General features: G+C 41.4%; 1 protein-coding gene across 4 annotated transcripts in view; it reads left to right on the top strand.

Moving 5' to 3' along the window:
- RACGAP1 (Rac GTPase activating protein 1) overlaps positions 1 to 16,641 on the top strand; it is a 34,761-nt gene extending 18,120 nt beyond the window's left edge. For all 4 annotated transcript variants that reach the window (XM_085852024.1, XM_085852022.1, XM_085852026.1 and 1 more), the window contains exons 8-17: positions 212 to 338; positions 646 to 746; positions 4,142 to 4,306; positions 5,134 to 5,229; positions 5,410 to 5,608; positions 6,209 to 6,314; positions 7,705 to 7,837; positions 7,950 to 8,073; positions 11,746 to 11,863; positions 16,040 to 16,641. In XM_085852024.1, the coding sequence (XP_085708150.1) occupies positions 212 to 338; positions 646 to 746; positions 4,142 to 4,306; positions 5,134 to 5,229; positions 5,410 to 5,608; positions 6,209 to 6,314; positions 7,705 to 7,837; positions 7,950 to 8,073; positions 11,746 to 11,863; positions 16,040 to 16,121 (1,251 nt within the window). In that variant the 3' untranslated portion in view covers positions 16,122 to 16,641. The remainder of the gene's footprint in view (positions 1 to 211; positions 339 to 645; positions 747 to 4,141; positions 4,307 to 5,133; positions 5,230 to 5,409; positions 5,609 to 6,208; positions 6,315 to 7,704; positions 7,838 to 7,949; positions 8,074 to 11,745; positions 11,864 to 16,039) is intronic.
- The last annotated feature ends 3,047 nt before the right edge of the window (positions 16,642 to 19,688 follow it).

Here is a 19,688-nt window from a genome sequence, read left to right as displayed (position 1 = left end):
TGTGTGTGTGTGTGTATACGGATTGAGAGATGTATTTAAGTTATAATGAAGATTGTTCAAAGTTCGTTTGAAGTTACAAAAAACGTTATGATGGACGATACCAACTCGCATGTCACAATATTTGGTGATTCTTATACGGAATCAAGGCTTGTGTATCTATCAATCCGTACTCTGCAGCATTTTATCGTCTTTTTCACTCTATTTCCTCCAGGGCGATTCGGTATTGGCCACGACAATGGTGACCGTGCCCCCGGATGGAGGTCCCATTGAGGCTGTCTCCACGCTCTCTCCTGTGCCCCGCCGTCGCTCAAGCCGTGGCAGGCGTCTATCCGCTGCTGGTATGCTTCCGTGCCTTTTGCACTCTCCCGCTTTTAGCAACTTTGAGGTGATGGTTTTGTGATGTGATGCATCACTTTGAGGTGATGCGAGATATAATCCTTAACAACGTGGCAGACAAATGTTTGTTTGTTTCTCAAATTCATAAAATTTTTAATTTATTTGGAAATGTGTGCAGAACATAAATTTTGTGGATGGCCTTCACCTTAGAGGGACATTCTGACTGAAGTTTTCTTTGTTTTTCTTAGTCATTTAATAACTTTGTGATCATACTAGAGTCTAAACCAGCTTGTGGATTTACCTGTCCAGAAATGGGTTTGGGACAAGATGGCCCACCAGCAAAAACAGTCCAGTATGGGGACGCAAGTGTACGTGCTACACTTCGCCAACACACCTTCGTCACCAAAACGGTAACAACCTTCTCAGAGTTCCTACTCTCCTCTTTCATGCTGGCTTAAAAAAGCTAAATGCATTTTCTTAATTTTTATTTAAATTCAATGTTCTGCTGGAATGTCTGTTTCATTGTTTAAAGTTAACCACAGATAACGTTTCAAAAGCTCAGATTTTTTTTTCTCCAAATCTTGTCCCCCCCACCCCTCATCTTGATCCTTAATTTCAGAAATGCACCATTATTTGCAAATACAATCTCGCTAGATTTTACTGAATGATTTATTGTGTATTTATTACTTGCAAAATCAAATATTTGCAAGTATGTCTGTCTGTCTCAATCGCTTCCAGGTCACAATTTGAAACCAATCATCATGAAACTTTACAAAGTTGTAGATGTAGTCACAATTGAGAAGCCTATTGATTTTTGAGTTCAAAGGTTATCTTGAGGTCAGATTTCTAAAATCATCATTTTTCATCCAATGACTTGAAAATTGAACAGGATTTGCATCTTGGGTCACTGAATTGGAAAAACAACTATTTTTGATGTCAAAAGGTAAACTCAAGGTAAGAATTTCTAAAATCATCATTTTCCATCCCATTGACTTCAAATTTGAATAATAATTGCATATTGAATCATTTAAATGGTTATTTGATTATTTTTGAGTTGAAAATGTCAACTCAAGGTCAACCTTCTCTAATCAATTTTCATCCGATTGTCAATTTTAATCTTAATGAAATGGACAATTTGTATCCATGGCAACCTTTTTTTGAGGGGGGGAGGGTGGATGGTGCAATAAGAAACATCCAGGTGTGTGTGTGTGTGTGTGTGTGTGTGTGTGTGTGTGTGTGTGTGTGTGTGTGTGTGTGTGTGTGTGTGTGTGTGTGTGTGTGTGTGTGTGTGTGTGTGTGTGTGTGTGTGTGAGACACGAATCAATTGTATAGATGTACGGATGTTTCATTCACTCGCACGGCCTAAAATTGTGTTGAAGAGAACAGAATGGACCATGCTGAGGTAGGCCTTCATCCTGTAGTTGACTAATTCGACTGGTCAATTCACGTCTAGTCAATTGAGAATGATAACAAGAAAAAGATGTCATTCAGAGCATGATACTTGCAAAATCCACCCCCCTCTCCAAAGGTTGTCATGGATACATGAAATTGTCCATTTCATCAAGATTAAAATTGTCAATCTTGATCAAAGCTCAGGTCAATCGGATGAAAATTGATTATTTTTCAGATTGAAATTTATGATTTTAGAAGTTTGATCTTTGACCTTTTGATCTCAGAAATTGTTGCTTTCCCAATTCAGTGATTGACTATGCAAATCCTGTTCAACATTCAAGTTAATAGGATGTAAATTGCCGATTTTTTTTTATTTTTATTTTTTTTTTTCAGTTGAAAATTGATTTTAGAAGTTTGACCTTGAGTTGACCTTTAACCTTTTCACCTCAAATAGTTGGTTTTCCTATTCTGTGATACCAGATGCAAATCCTGTTCAACTTTCAAGTCAATTGGATGAAAAATGATGATTTTTAGAAATCTGACCTCAAGTTGACATTTGACATCTATCAATAGGCTTCTCAGTTGAGACTACCCCTACAACTTGGTAAAGTTTCATGATTATCGGTTTTGAATTGTGACCTGTAGACGATTGACGGGCAGACGGACAGAATAGCAAAATCGACTGATCAATATACTTGGAAAATCTTCAATTTTGCAAGTGATAATCCTCAATGTGCACTGCGTGCACGTTCACCATTTTCAATTATAATATAATGGCTCGTCTGAGTCTCCTGCTCTTTGCGGGTGTAAGACTTCTTTTGTGGGGATGGGGTTGGGTGCAGGCTTAGGTCAAGGGCGGTCATGTTGCACTCTGTTTCAGGACTGTTCCATCAATTGATTCGCCCTCGTCTGGTATTATAACTGCAAGCAGTTTTGGCCAGGTACCATGATGCCATGCTTTGATATTACCCCACTTCGATCGGACACCTGACCCACAATGTCGTCTTTATCCAGAGAAAACATTATTTAATTTTTTCCCTTCGATCCAATATGGGCTCCAAACCACGTGATTTATCAATTGTATTCATCATCACCTGCCTCCTCCCACCCCACCGCTTCCCCTGCCTCCTCCCATCTCAGTCCCTCCAGACACCCACCCCTTTCCCCTCCCACCACAGTACCTCTGGACTTCCCCCCCTCCCACTCCCTTCCCCTCCCACCACAGTCCCTCCAGACTCCCATAGCAAGGTAATGGAATCCATCATCGCACTTGATGTGAAATCTTTCCTTTTCTCCAACAACCTCATCTCGGATCACAAATTTGGTTTCAGACCAGGACACTCCACCTTTGACGTGCTGCTTTGACTCACCCAAAAATGTACGGAGGCCCTCAATGTCAGACATGAGATCAGAGCCGTCTCTCTGGACATATCTCATGCTTTTGATATGGTCTGGCATTCTGCCTTACTCTCCAAATTGTATGCCTATGGCATCCAAGGCCAACTCCACATGTGGCTTTCCGACTTCCTCTACTCTCATAGCCAATGTGTGGCACTCAATGGAATCCTTTCATCTCCTCTCCTTGTCAAGGCTGGAGTTTAGATTGATGCCTTGGAAACGAATGCCTTCAAGATCATTGGAATCTCTTGTGCTGAAGCTGAGTCTATAGGCTTATCATTTTACCATAATAGACAGGTCGGTGGTCTGATTTCTCCTGCCTTCATTCTGGTCCTGTGCCCTCTGCTTTTTCTGTACTTTGTCCCCCCCCCCCAACTCCCTATATCCAGAATCACTGCTCACATCCACTCATGCTTTTTTTTTACCCACCCCCCCCCCCCAACCGTCTGTGGAACCAACTTGCACATCTTCAATTTCATTCTTCCCTCCAAATCTTCAAGACAGTTGTTCACCACCATCTCATAAACCCCCAATCCAAAACCGTGATCTTTTCTACCCTCGTTAACCCCACACAAATCCCTCCTCCTTCCAATTATCCAGTGTTCCTCCTGTATACATCTTTCCACCCCATGTGTTATCTGTGTCCAACTTATCCACCACATGCATGCGTGTTTTGCATCCTGTTTTTGACTGTTACTTCCTAATACGTTCAGTGTACCAGCTCTTCCACGATCCTCGACTATTTACACAAAAATAAAAAAATATAAAGTTGTATGATTTTGGGTTAAAATTCACCTTCAGATTTAAAACACCTTTCATATCGCACTGAATCTGGTGGTGGGGGTTGTGATTGGGTAAATCTGATTTCTTGAAACGTCATCACTTTATATAAATATATAAATTTATTTGTTTTTGCTTTATTTATTTAATTTTTTGCTTTAATTGCATGAAAAGCATACCAGTGTTGCTGGGATCATTGTTCTGGTTCCTTTATGTCTGAATGTGTGACCTTAAGGTTATCAAGTCAGAAAGCTGCGTGCCTTGCTCGAAAAGGATCAAGTTCGGAAAGGCCTCGTTGAAGTGCCGTGACTGTAAGATTATTTCTCACGTGGAGTGTCAGGATCTTTGCCCACTACCTTGCAACCCGACGGACCTGGGCACACCCAATCGTCTCAGCCTGGTTCGTGTGTTTGTTTGATGTGTCTCCCCTCGTGCAGCTTGTTCTTTCTCCTCTTCTTTGTCTTTACAAAAAATTACAATTGCACACCATTCCTTCATTCCGAAGCTAAATCCTCCCCACGTTTGGCATGGAGGTACTTTGGACCAAAACACCCAGACCCTTTTTTTGTTTTTCTTTCGATTTGAGGCCCGTTCCAATTTTATGGGGTTAAAGGTAAAATACAAAAAACAAATCATGTATTTTGCCTTGCTTTGTATTTGAGTTGATGGAGATTAAATTTGGCACAAAGGTGCTTTTTGTGCAGCAACTACAGTGTTATATAGGTCATCTTTGCTTTTGATTTGTTTATGGAATTGTACAGAGGGTCAAAGGTCAAAAATGGTCACAAAATTAGGGTTCTTGGCCTGACGAGCCCTTTTTCAAACCATTGTGTACCTGACCTACACAGATGTACCTTTACTGGAAAAGGCCAGCAGATATTGGTTTGGTATATTCCTTTATATTTCACAGGGTTCAAAGGTGAAAATTGGTTACAAAATTAAGGTTTCATATTTTGATTTTCAGCTGTTATATTTTGATTATTTGACCAATCCTGCCAAGGCTTGGCACAAATAAACCTTGCCACTATCTCTTCAGACTAAAGCAAGTGAATGTTGACCCCTGGAAATTAGAAAAGAAGATATTAGCTTGCAGATTACTGTGATTCTAGTTTTCTTTCGAATTTTTTTTCTCCATCTTTTTACTCCTCAACATCTTGTCTTGTTTCTCCTATACCCTGTTCTGATGACAAAAAAGCTCTCATTTATGTTGTTTGTTGTCCATTTCAGGGTACAATCACCGATTTAGCCCCTTTGAACCCACCTTTGGTGCCCCTGCTTGTGGTGCAATGTGTGAGTGAGATCGAGCACAGAGGCTTCACTGAGGTTTGTTGAACTTTAGCTCTTCATTTATTTATTTTTTGTTCATTCTCATGAAACTACCTTCTTTACTCTCTCCCACTTTCTCCTTGGTATACACCTTTTTTTTGGTTTTGTTAGTATTTCACCAGTTAGCTGCAGTGTGTTAATAACCGTCTTTTTTTTTTTCCTTCTTTTCTCTTTCAGGTTGGGATCTATCGTGTGCCAGGGTGCGACCGTACCGTAAAAGAAATACGTGAGCGGTTTGTTCGGAACCGTGCTCTTCCTCCGCTGTCACGTATTCAAGATATCCACGTGGTATGTGGCGTGCTCAAGGATTTTCTGCGCCGCCTTCGTGAGCCGCTGCTCACCCGCCGCCTGCATCTGGCCTTCATCTCCGCCGCCGGTGGGTGCTCTGCCAGCGCTGATCTTTTGCCGGCCTTTGGTCACGTTTTTATTTGTCATTGCTTATTCCCAAATGATACAACTAGTCGATTTTTAGCACCGGAAATGTGTTGGGTTAATTTTTCACCAAACCGGCATATTTCCAGCTCTTGTGAGCTAAAACTGCCGGACTTCCTCTTTTGTTTTTCCTATCTTTCCTTTTTTGCCTCCAAAATTTGTCATGAAAATGCTTACAGAACTATTTAGGGCTTTGCTTGATTTAAATTTCCCTTGTTTTAAACTTTGCCTTTACTCCCACCTATGAAGGAACCTCAGGAAATGAAGTGAGTTGTCAATTTGGAACAGCTTATTTATTTGTTTGTTATCCTACGATTCGATTTTAAAGATCACTGGTGCATAAATAATTTGAACTGTGAGAGTGAAAATAAGTTATTATTCGGTTTTGATTAGTGCTGCACAAAAGAAACCCTCACTCTTCAGCTGAGATTGAACACGTCCAAGTGGGAAGAGTTTCGTGGTGTTAACATAGAGGTTTACTACAGCCAGATGTGGCTGTCTTAGTTCTCTTAAACTGTTTCATTTTTTTTTTCCTGGTGTGCAGAGATCGCAGATGAAGATAATAGCAAGGCGGCCATACTCCAGGTTGTAGCAGAGCTACCCCGTGCCAATCAGGACACCCTTGCTTTCCTCATAATTCATCTCCAAAAGTGAGACCTTTCTTCTTATGCCAGGCAACCCCAACCGCCACCCACATCACCGTGGAAATGGCTTCTAGGGGTTAAAATTTTATAGCTTTGCAATCGTTATTTTCCAAGTGCATGTTTCATGTAAGCGTGAAGTAATTAAATTGTGATATAGGACTGTTTGTGTAGAATGCTGTTGTCTTCCCCCTCTCGTGTTTGTGTCTCAACCCGCTTTTCCTTAAATTTTTTTTTTTAATGTTATTTCCTTTGAAATTCGGCCTCGGAACACCACAAAGATACAGGTTTTGTCACAAAGGGTGTCCCGGACATTTTCCACGAACATTTGAGAGGCTCAGAGGAGGGATTTCTAGTCGGTGCAGAGCGACGTCATGAAGTGGGGCATCGCAGAAGCAGATAAAAGCCCACATGCACATCTAGCCGGGGTTGGTGTTGGGTTCTTCTCTTCTTTGGTCTGTGGTTCCTTGCCCCCGTTTCCACTCCACGGTTGGTACACTGCCAGTCCAGCTCAGGTCGGTTCAGCTGTTGGCCAGACGGGGGTCCTAACAGGAGTCGGACGGGGCCAGAGAGAGCTGTTGAGGTCCTGACCTGCTGCCGCAGAGACACCCGTTCAATTCCCGCCATTTAAGCCATGTTGGGGCCAGCTCAGGTCGCTCACATGACTCGCGTTTGGGTCACGACTGATATTCTGTTGTCTTGTCCATTTCTCCCTGGTCTTTCTCTTGTGGTGTGATTGGGGCCCAATAAGGCTTAGTTGATAAGGCCCTTCCTTATGTGTAATACCCAAGGCACATATTTCTTCGTAAATGAAACCTCCCCGTTTATCTAATACATGCATGAATTGATTGGGTCTCCATTGAGTATTCGAGTCAGCACGATCGATAAAACTGCTCAGTTTTACGTCACGTAAAGAACTGATTTGGTGAGACGATTAGCATCCATTTCATACTCTCTCCTATCGGGTGAAACAAACTGCTCAAGTCGCCGTTTTGGGTTGCTCGATGTACGGAGACATGAGGCGCATCGATCGATCGACCCTGGGCATATCAAATTGAACGAGGTAAAGGCCCTCTATCCGGCTCGGTGCGTCAAGGCCGATCGGCCAATGCGACCGCCGTGACATCTTCAGAACAAGTAGTTGATACATTTTACTTAATTGCCAATTAATTTAATGAGTATGCACAATCTGAAAGCTCTCATTTTCCTGCTCTTCCATCACACCTTCCTCTTTCATTGTCAGTCTGTGTTGTCGTTGACATTCCTACACCATGTCGGTGCATGGTTTGTATTTTGCAATTGACAATTGCTGATTCCACAGAAACGTTTTATCCATAACTTAAGTGTTTCAAAGTGTAGGCTTTGATTTATTGCTTGTGGCCCAACTATGCTACTTCAGGGTGGCTGTGAGTGACGCGTGCAAAATGGGTACATCGAACTTGGCACGGGTTTTTGGACCGACCCTCGTGGGTCATGCTACAGCTGATCCTGATCCAAATACCATGTTGCAGGATGCTCGACGTCAGCCCATGGTGAGTTGTGCATACTTCAGCCACGTATGGTTGTAATGGCTGGAGGAAGAAATGCATGGAGAGATCGGTATTGTACAGTATGTGCATCTCACCTCCGTAATTTCACTGACAGGTCATTGAGCGGCTGCTCTCCATCCCAATGGATTACTGGTCCAGGTTCCTCATGATGAATAAGGAAAATTGTGACTCTCCTCATTCGAATGTCCGCGGCACGCCAAACATTTGCACACCTGTTGGTAAGTCTGACTTTCTCTGCTGGTCTTTGAAGGATGCCTTGTAGGGAAGAATCTACACATACTTCTTTCTCCCCAGACATCTTTGTGGAGTACGTCTGAGAGAGCCTGGTAGTGGAAAGTGGTTGATTATAGCAGGAAGTTAGAAATGTTTACTCTTTCGGCACCGGAGGCATTCTGTTTTTGGGTTGTCCATGTCGTGTATCCGTCGGTGATCTATTTTTGTAACCGTGATTACTAGTGAACTACTGAAGAGATTTTTGTTTTTACCAAACTTGGTACAAAGTTTTATTACGATGCAAAGATGAATGATTAGGTTTGGGGTTCATATGACCTTGAGCTGAAAGTAGCAGATTCTCGTTACCGTGATAATTTGTGAACCGCTGAAGGGATTTTGACCAAACTTGGCATAACTATGGACTGTAATCCAAAGATGACCTGATTATGTTTTGGGTTCAAAGGTCAAAGGCCTCAGGTCAATTGCTGTTTCATTGAAAATCTGTTGCTGCAATAATTTATGAACCACTCAAGAGATTTCAACCATACTTGACGCATTAATGAAGTGTAATGGATAAAAAAAATATACTGATTCAATGTTAGGTTGAGCAGGTCAAAGGTCACATACCCTTTCAAAATCATTTCTGCAGACCAATAAGTTGAGTTAAAAGCATCTGGTTTTGTCCCTCTTCTACTTATCTGTCTTTCTCTCTTGTGATCTCCCTCAAGAGACCTTTGATTTAGATCAAACATAACAGTGGGTTGACATCGAACGTGGGGTGAGGCGTATCCGTTGATGCATTTTCAGCAAATTCTTCTTTTTCGTTTTCTGTTTTCGGTATGTCTTTCTTTCGGTATGGCTTTCAGTCTGGTAATGGCCCTTGTGCATTGCCATTGACCAGGTGAGGGGGTTGCTTTCTTTGACTCGGCTGCTGCAGTGATTTGTGATTTGTGTAGCCAAATGAAAACGAGACTCTTGCACTCAAAATGCATTGTGGATTCTCATCTTCTTTGTGTTTTCAGGAAAGACTCATCATATAGATATTACATATGTACAAAGAATGGAAGGTGTGTGGGGATGGCATTGTAAGAAATTCCAAATAAGAAAACTGCAAAGGAAATAGTTTGAAGACTGAAGTTGAAGGCGACTGCACAGGGAATTGGAAAGAGGAGATGGGGAGGGATTGGATTCCAAACAACTTCTCACTGTATTACAAACATATTGAAATGTGATTATACAGTGCCGATAGAAAGTCGACACCCCCCTTTCAAAGTTTTCACCTTTTCTTTCCTTGTGGCCTGGAATCAAATTGCATAAAATCAGACTTTTTCCACCTTTTATCACATCATAACCCACAACTTTGAAGTGAAAAACAAATTCTACACATTTCAGAAAATGGATTTTTAAAAAACACAAAACTGGAATATCTTGGTTCGATAAGTGTCCACCCCCTCATAATAGCAATTGTAAATTAGCTCAGGTGTAGCCAATCACCTTCACAATCGCATACCAAGTTAATTGGCCTCCACCTGCGTTAAATTGTAGTGATTGTGATTATTTCAGAATAAAATCAGCTGCTCCTGCAGGTTTCCTCTGCTGGGGAGTGTATTTCACAACAAGGATTCAACCATGAGCACCAAGGAGCTTTGAAAAGACCTCCTTGTGGAAAGGCACAGATCAGGGCAATGGGTATAAAAATATTTCAAAGGCCTTGAATATCCCTTGGCGCACAGTCAAGACTCATTAAGAAATGGAAGGCATATGGTACCACCAAGACCCTGCCGAGATTAGGCCGTCCCTCCAAACTGAATGACCAAGCAAAGAGGAGACTGATCAGAGAGGCCACCAAGAGGCCAACGGCAACTGTGAAAGAGCTACAGGCCTTTATGGCAAAGACTAGTCACTGTGTGCATGTGACAACAATATCCCAATCACTCCACAAGTCTGGTCTGTATGGTAGGGTGGCTAGAAGGAAGCCATTACTCAAAAAATCCCACCTTGAGTAACGTTTGAGGTATGCAAAAAAAAAAAAAAACACTCCGGAGACTGAAGCCATGCGGCAAAAAGTTTGGTGGTCTGACGAAACCAAGGTGGAACTTTTTGGTGCAAACCCAACAAAGCACATCACCCAAAGAACACCATCCCGACTGTGAAGGATGGTGATGGCAGCATCATGTTATGGGGATGTTTCTCATCAGCAGGGACTGGGGCACTCGTCAGGATAGAAGGGAAAATGGATGGGGCAAAATATAGAAATATCCAAGAGGTAAACCTGCTGCCCTCTGCAAGAAAGCTGAAATTGGGATGGAAGTTAACCTTTCCGCATGACGACACGAAGCACACAGCCAAAGCTACACTGGAGTGGCTAAGGAACAAAAAGATAAATGTCCCAGTCAGAGCCCCAACCTAAATCCAATCGAAAATCTGTGGCATGACTTGAAGATTGCTATCCATCGACGCTCTCCACGCAACTTCACTGAGCTTGAACAGTTTTATACAGAAGAATGGGCAAATATTGCCCCATCACAGTGTGCAAAGTTGGTAGAGACCTATCCCAACAGACTCACAGCTGCAATTGCTGTCAAAGGTGCTTCCACCAAGCATTGTTTCAGGGGGTGAACACATCCAACCAAGATAATCTGGATTTGTATTTTTAATTAATTTTCTGAAATTTGTAGCATTTGTTTTTCACTTGGAAGTTGTGGGTTATGATGGGTAAATAAAGGTGGGAAAAGTCTGATTTAATTCCAGGCTATAAGGCAACAAAAGGTGAAAAATTTGAAAGGGGATGTAAACTTTCTATCGGCACTGTAAATACATTAAAGGATAACCATATTAGAGCTGGAAGTGAATGCTCATTTAATTAAAATAAGCAGCATTCTATGTGAACTGAGCACTGAGATGTGTCTACATTTGCAAAGGTGGCACTAAGATGTGCAAGTCCGCACGTGTTCGTGGCCGGCGGTGCTTCAGGTGGCCACAATCATCAGTGTTTCCTTGCAGCTATGTTAAAGTGTGCACGCTTGTAAAAAGTAATAATTCTCTCTTTTGACGTTATTATTAAAGAATATAATTACGACAATGTGTTTTTTGATTCAGCATACCGTCTGCTTGTGCGGAAACCATGGCGCTGCAGCTGGTACCGGTAGTGATCATTCGGTCTGTAGAGTTCATAAAATGAATGGAGCTGTTCACTCTTATCAACCCCTACTTTGGTGCCACGAATTGTGTGAAACATGTATTATGTTACTGAATTTGGCACGGTCAATGAGGGAGGACACATGACCATTTGGCATTCCATCCTTATCCTTTCCCTCTTCACTTGCATGTAATGTATTTAAGGTAAAAATAATAGAAGTGAAAAGTTTTGGAAATGTAACCCTCTCCTACTCGTTTCAACGGCTCAAAGAACGTGTACGTTTGGCCCAAATCTTTCAACAACCAGCTAGCCAGACCTGATATTCAGTTGAAGGATGACAAGAATTTGTAATTTATTCTTATTGTTCTTCACGAAAGACACCGTGGGATCTTTTACATCCACCGATTTAATGAAGCAGACAGGATGCTACTTCAGATGAATTGGCCAAATTTGCATTGTGCAAACCAGCAGCCATGTGCTGCACTGAATGAGTGGATTTGCTTTGAAGTCTCACAAATGTTTCTGATTACATTGACAGGGAGCAGCATGTTGGGCCCACTGTCAACACCAGAAACATTTACTCCAGCCGCGAAGACCTCATCTACGAGCTCTCTCTCCAAAATGGTTCGCTCAACTCTTGGACGCACCACTCCCAAGTGAGTGCCCTCCTCACCTTTTGTCCATGTTAATTACCTCCGCCACCGAATGTGGAAGGAGGTTATGTTTTCACCCCTGTTGTCTGTTTGTTTGTGTGCAGGATATCTCAGAGAGTTGTGGACGGATTCGGATGAAATTTGGTGGGCAGGTTGGGTGTGTGACGAGGAACGATTGATTAGATTTTGGTGAAGATCCGGCAACTATCATTTTTTTTTTTAAAGTGATTCTTCACCATTGACAGATGGGGCCAAAACCGATATACAGCACGATATCTCAAAAAGTTGGGGACGGAGTCGGACGAAACTTGGTAGATACGGGTGTGTGACAAGGAAGAATTGATTCAACTCTTGGTGAAGATCTGAATCTCAATCCAGATGTGAGAATTATTTAATTTTTAAAATGGTTCTTCACCATTGAGATTGGGCTAAAAACGATATATTGCTCCTGATATGTTCTACTGGATCAGGCATTGCGTGGCAGAGGTGTGTGCCCTTCTAGTTAGTACTGTGTTTCTTTCCCTCAACCATATTCTCTTAATCAATTTTGTTGTGTACTCCACATAATGCACTTGTTTTTGGGGTTTTTTTTGGTGGTGGTTTTGTCAGATGCTGCCACCATCATGTTACATAATCTTTGATATCCATCAACGAATAATAGGAGAATCTATTTCTCTCTAGGACTGAGGGATGAACACACAGGCTTTTGTAATTGTAATGTGGTTTCCCTGGCTAAGAGTATCCTGGTTGTACTCTTTAAAAAAAAAATAATAAACAACATAATCATCTGCTCTAATGTTATGCAATAGTACATGATTAATTTTTGCATCAAGCTATTTCTCCAATTCCAAATGAGAATTTGATCTGAGCACCAAGTCTGTCCTACCATTGCTGCTTCAGCAAACTTTGGAAGATTTCAGTTTCGAGTAACAGGTCAAGATGGTCTTTGAACAAACCATATGTATCTGAAATCTCACTGCTCACAAAGTGTCTATCAGGTATGAAGAGGGTGTGTTGCACCTCCTTTGATGAATGATTTTCAGGGCAGAATCATTGGATGAAGTCCAATATTACTGATGACGACGTGATTTTATGCTGCAGTTCCATGGTGCTATAGTGTGCATCTGCAGCCTGTCGACTGACTTCAAACAAAATATCCATCATTGATTATCCACCAATATTCAGTAAGTTGTGTACTACCTTACAATAAAATTGGCTGGCAGATCCTCAAGTTTTATTTCTCTGGTCAAATTAAGCCACTGGAGCTCTTGCACATTGCCAACCATCATCTATGGCAATTTTTGAGGGAACCATATTTCTGATCTCGATTGGAACAAGTTTTTACTTTTATTTATTTATTTTAAGCTCACCTGGAACTTGGTTCCAGGGGGCTTATGGGATGGCACATCAGTCCGTCCGTCCGTCCATCCGTAAACACTTACAACTTCTCTAAAACTACACACATAATTTTGATGAAACTTGACCACAACCTTCATCACCCCGTATATGCCAAAGTTTGTTAATGGCATTAAAAAAAAAATCAGGCTCAGGGGGGGAGGTTGCCCCCCAAAAGAGGCATTTTCTTTCTTCTCAGAAACTACACGCATGACTGCGATGAAACTTGACCACAACCTTCATCACCTGTGATGTATCAAAGTTTGTTCACACCATTAAAAAATTTGAGGTCTTGGGAGGTTCTGGGGGGTTTTGCCCCCCAAAAGAGGTATTTGCTCTCTTCTCAGAAACTACACACACAATTTTGATGAAACTTGACCACAACCTTTGTCACCCATGGTGTACCAAAGTTTGTTCATGGCATTGAAAACAAAATCAGCAGCCACCCCCCCCCCCAAAAAAAAAACGTATTTCTCTTCTTCTATGTTACATATTTTGTGGGTCATCTATGTCTGGTTCCCTCATTATCTTATCCAGCAGCTACAAGGTCAGCCCCCAGGGGTATTGCCCTTATTTTTTATTTTTTCTTCATACTACTCAGCTATAGGTGGACAAAGTGTTTTACCCACTGCCAAATAGAGTAGGACTCTAGAGCATGCGCCAGAGCTTCTGTGTCCTGCCATGAATTCCCGAATGTATTTAATTTAAACCTTTGGCAGGAGGCTGAAGTACAAAAGTTTACTCCTGTCATGGTACAGACAGGTTGGTGATCTTTCCATCTTTTGTGGCTTCCTGTCTGGTCTGTCATTCTCAACTCTGTTCATTGTCTACTTCCCTGCACCTGTCGCAGTCACAAGCTCATAAAACAAGCAAGCTTCTGATGTGGTTTATGTGCCTATCGGCTTGTTAACCCATCCTCAAATGTTGACCATCTGCTCAACCTCCCTTCATAATGAGACCGGAGGACATGGAAAGCATATGTGGAATGAGCCCCACGTTGTCTATTCTGCTAATTTTCTCACAACCTTCGTAGTCTTCTCTTAATACAACAGTCTCTCGGTGAACTTTTATTATTCCACACCATTTTGATTGTCAATCCTGGCAGCTCGTTCTCTTCCACTTTCTGAAAAATCCTCATCTTTTGTTCATGTCTTCTATAAGCCGAGAGTGTGTTGATTTATTATTATTTCTTTTTTTTTTTTTGAGGTCTCCTATGACATTTTCGTGATCTTGGCTCCTAGATACAGTGTCTCCTCAAAATTTCTTTCTCCAAGCTTAGCTGTTATCCACCAGTCAGTTGCCTATTGTCCAGACTTTCCTCTACCTTTGTTTCATTTTCTTAAATAATCTGTAATTGTGTGCATGGATAATCTGGTAGTAGTAGGGAAAAAAAAAAAACTTGGCAGCTTGATCACCCAAACAGACCCTTCAGTTGGAAAAATAGGGTTAGGAGGACAAGCGCTTGGACTATCTAATAACTGACTGAATATGCACCAAGGAACTGTCTTGTAGTACTAAGTGGGCCTTGTTCCCTTGCCTGTTTATTTGTACTTTCCTGTTCATCCTCTTCTCCGAATCACATATTTCCTTTTTAGCTATCTTACCTTTTTAATCTTTTTATTTTTCTTCTGCTAAACATCATTTTCCTTCATTCTTTCCTTTTTTTTTCCTTTGTGAAAGAGCAAGGTTGAACTGAGTAGGGTTGCAGGGAAACAATTTGGAGAGAGACAGAGACAGGCAGAGACAGATGGAGAAAAAAAAAAACACTGAAAGCAGCAAATAAGAGAGTTGTGTTAGGAAGGGTTAATATAGCTAATAAAGGTCATGGATAAGGATGGGGGATGATGTGAGGTGACTAGGCACTACCTGCTTGAAACCCTGGAGGGAAGGATGAGAAAGAGCTACTTCTGAAAGGCTGTTCCAGAGACTGAAGAAATGAGGAACAAAGGAGTTCAGGTGTGCAGTCGACCGAGAAGTTTTGGAAGTTTAACCAGAAGACTGTTACTGGAAGGACAGGTGCATCCTGGATTTGCTAGAGAGGGTCAGAGGACCGAGAGCAGAGTGAGCACTGTTGGAGAATAGATCCTAGAAAACAGAGACCACTGACCTGCCGGCAATGTGAAGGCAACAGACCTTGTGTTTCAGTCTCATTTGAGGAGATTCCAAAAATGTTGAAAGCTTTATATTCCACAGAATCCAGGGAAGAGATGTGATGCTGGGGCAGCAGCCTATAAGGGAGAACAGTACTCATTCCATTGAGGCATAGGCAAAAGACTTGTAGATTGTGAGTAGCTCTAGTTTTATAAGGAAAGACTTTGATTGGAGAATGCTCAATCTGTGTTTGGCTTTGGGGGTCAGCTTTACTATGTGAGAGGTCATGGTTGATTGTGAGGCAAAGATATTCAAGAGACTGAACCTCCTCCAGTAGTTGACCATGGAAATAGATGGGTGGGTTCATTTGACGATCCTTCTGGAGTTATGGGGAGACAGTAACATTTTCTGTGATTGAAGGGCATGCTCCATTTATCAGAGAAGCATCTAATCAATTCCAGATCACTTTATTTAGCTACGTTTACATCGTGCGATGTCTCTACTCCATAAACAGGAGGGAATTTATTTCTGACCTATTACCTGTTTTAAAATGTGTCAGGACCTCATAGGATGTTCTGTAGTTTGCTTGTTTCTGATGAAGTTTATAGTGTACCATACTGTAAGTCATGTGACGGTGTGCAGAATCATCCATATCAGTATTTGCATGTAACTGTGTTTTTGTTCTACGTGCAGGTTTGGTAGCCGCAGCAAGCCGCACCTTGGCCAAGCTCAACGGAAGGCTGGCAATTATTTTGAGTCTCCACTCCTAAAGTAATTTGTGCACCTGTATATTTTTAGAGTTATGACATATTTACTTCGTATTCCAGAAGCCTGATTTACCATTGTAAATTGCTTCCATGATAACATTATCTTACATTGTTTTGGCTCAGGTTAGCCATCCTCTTGGTGCCTCATTGACCCTTAAGTCTGAGCACCTGGCACAATGAGGTTCTGTTTGTTGGCCTTCCTTGGACCAAGGTGGTTATTTAAAATGTTTTGACCAAGGTACTGTTGATATGCAGTTTATCATTGACCCTTTTTTCATCTCTTGATGCACTTTTGTTGATGAAAATTTTTGCCATTTTGTTGAAAAAAAAAAAGTAAAAGATACAACTGCCTTTTTTTTTTATTGCATTGCTCTCCATCGAGTTGTGGGCCTTATATTTTCAATTTTATCTTGGATGTGAACCGTTCCTTGGCCATATTATTTTGTACTAACATTTCTCAAAGCTAATGGCTAGATATAGCATGTAATTTGCACAAGTACATAATTAAACATTTGCTTAATTCAACAATCCTGTCTCTGTTTTTATCCTTTTTATTCAACAATCCTCAATGAGCATTTTTTTGGTTGAGAATTAACCCTGGTTAGGATGCCACCGTCTTGGTTTTCTTGTAAATAAAAGCGAAATCTGCAACATCTTAATATTAAAAGACAGGACAACTGGCTGAATTTACCCTCTGAATATGACAACATGATGCAGTGCAACGACGACTTGGCCCAGGTCTTTCACAAACCCCTTGTAATGTTCAACAGAACGTGGCAACAATTTGGAATTTTGCCACGGTGTTGGCAATTAACTTGCCTACTTTTCACAAATAAAAAGACACCACAGGGGATCGAGAAGAAGGGACATGGAGAATGTCCACCTTTCATGCTAGAAGACATGACACAAGTTAAAGATGTAGTACCTCGGCAAGACTGCACACATTGTAATGAAACGTGCTGCCTGCAAAGGATGAATCCGACTGCTTTGAGTCTCGTTGAGAATCGAGGCCAAATGGCACATTAAACGTGTGCAACCGCTACCCCATCCTGTTGGTCTCCATTCGATGCTTGAATCGTGGTGATGATTAACATCAACCATCCCAAAAGAGTTGAGTGTCCACCCACACAGGCCAGCTTCAGTATAGCATCCATGTGGCCTCCTTTAATATTGTGAGCTGAGGCACAGCTTGACAAAGTTGTCTAAATTCACCATAACATTTTTAAATCGAATTTTACCAAAAGTTTCTTTTATTTTTTAACCTCTGATGGTGATTATGTCAGTTATCCATGCCCACTCCTTTTTTTTTCTTTTTTTTTTGTATACCTTGTCGAGGCTCGTGCAAGAGCTAACATACAACGCACATCAAGGGGGCATGAGACAGGAGGGGAGGGAGTGGGAAGGACAAAACAGTGGGGAACAGAGACATTAGGAGATCTGTGGAAGGGAGAGGGATGGGACGGGGAATAGAAGATGGACATTACAGGGACTTTCAGGAAGGAAAGCAGGGAATTTGAAGGAGGTGGGCTTGGTTGGATTATCGGGGGTAGAAAAGATCGAGGATTTGGATGGGGGATGATGAGGTGGTGGTGAACAGCTGATTTGAAGGCCTGGAGGGAAGAATTGGAATGGATAGAGTGAGGGAGTTTATTCCAAAGGCGGGAAATAAGAGGAATGAAAGGGTGAAGGTGAGCAGCGATTCGTGATTTTGGTAGTTTTACCAGAAGGGGGTTGTTAGTGGACCTTGAGCACCCTATGTGGTGGGGACAAATCGCAGAGAGAGCAAGGGGGGGGCAAGGCTGGAGAGGAGACGGTAGAAGACAGAAAGACCTCCTGAGTGTGTTTGCCTGCACTGTTCGTGGTTTCAGGTATGCTGCAAGAATTACAGGCCAGACTGACACCCCCAACTGGCCCTGAATGGTTTGGCAGTTGCCTAATTTAATCCTCACATTTTTAATGTCTAATTGAACCACAAGTTATTAGGGTATCCAGTCAAATGGACTGGATAGCCTATTGTTTTTCTTCTGTTTATTATTATTTTTCTTCTGCCGTAAATTTGCAAAATTTCCAATTTTTTTCGCTTTAAATGCCATTTTCCCAGAAATGGTAAGACCAATCTACACAAAATTTTCACCAAATATGTATCTTTTTTGATAGCATACATAATTGATAATTGTGACGTCATAGGTCACGTGATACGGGCGCCATCTTGAAAAAACAGATAAACTTTGGACCTCTGTATCTCGGAAACCTTCTAGGGTAAAAAAATTTCGCTTGATACATTTGAACAAGCTCCCTCTCGGGAATACGTGTGATTTTTCGTGACGTCATCAGTGAAGAGGTATCCCAGTAAAAATTCTTCAAGTAGAACGCCACATGGCAAAAATTTGAAATTTCTTGAGCATCATCTACACAAAAATTCATCGTAGAAAAAAAAATATTTTGACGTCATCGGTGACGTAATTCGGCCGCCATCTTGTTTTTTAGTGTTTTTTAAAAAAAATCTTCTTCTCCAGAACGGCTGTGCAGATTGAGGCGAAACTTTATAGGCACATTCCCCCTGAGGTCCTCTTTCAAGTTTGTTAATTTGTTGTTATGTCACATGGTTTGGCGGCCATCTTGAAAAAACCTTAAAACCTTCAAACATCTTCTCCAGAAGCGCTGGTCCAATGAAGGCGAGATTTCAGAACTATATTCGTGACATGTATGCGATGCAAGTTTGTTAATTTCAAAGTGATAGGTCACATGGTTTGGTCGCCATGTTGGATTTAAGAAAAATATTAAATAATGTTTTCTCTGGTATTTCATAAGCCATCAAAGCGAAAATTTGCAAGTGCCTTCCTCTCTCAAGTCTGCATACATGGTAAAAAATTTTTTACCTCAGAAGTCACATGGTTTGGCGGCCATCTTGGATAGAAAAATAGACTTTATCCGATTTACACGAAACTTCACACACTTGTTCGGGTCGACGATGCAAAGCAGAATTTAAATTTATGATATCCTAGGTCACAAGGTTCGGCAGCCATCTTGGATTGAAAATGAATAAATTTTAAAAATCTTCTTCTCCAGAAGGGCAAGACAGATGAAGACAAAACTTCACACATATATTCCCCACACATATAGACACATAGGCGATATAAGTTTGTTAATTTCGAATTGAAAAGTCACACGGTTTGGCCGCCGTCTTGAATTTAAGAAAAATATTAAATAATGTTTTCTCTGGAACCGCTTAACCTAACGAATCGAAAGTTTGCAATTATCATCTACCATCGTGTGTGCACGAGTGGTAAAAATTATGATGTCACACGTCACATGGTTTGGCGGCCATCTTGGATAGAAAAACGCACCTTTACCGATTAACACGAAACTTCACACACCTGTTCCAATACCCAGTTGGAAGCAGAATATAAACTTGTGATGTCATAGGTCACATGGTTCGTCAGCCATCTTGGATTGAAAAATAATATCTTAAAACGTCTTTTTCTCTGAAATGACTGAACAGATCCAGGTGAAACTCCACCACTATGACCGCCTCTCCATGACGAATAAAAAGTTCTCACCCCCTTTTGAGGTAC

This window comes from Eptatretus burgeri, chromosome 13, assembly GCF_056783735.1.
Source record: "Eptatretus burgeri isolate ZD-2024b chromosome 13, Ebu_testis_v1, whole genome shotgun sequence".
In the NCBI taxonomy this organism is placed as follows: Eukaryota; Metazoa; Chordata; class Myxini; order Myxiniformes; family Myxinidae; genus Eptatretus; species Eptatretus burgeri.
Note: the sequence above shows the minus strand (reverse complement) of the source record. Positions and strands in the feature narration are given on the sequence as shown.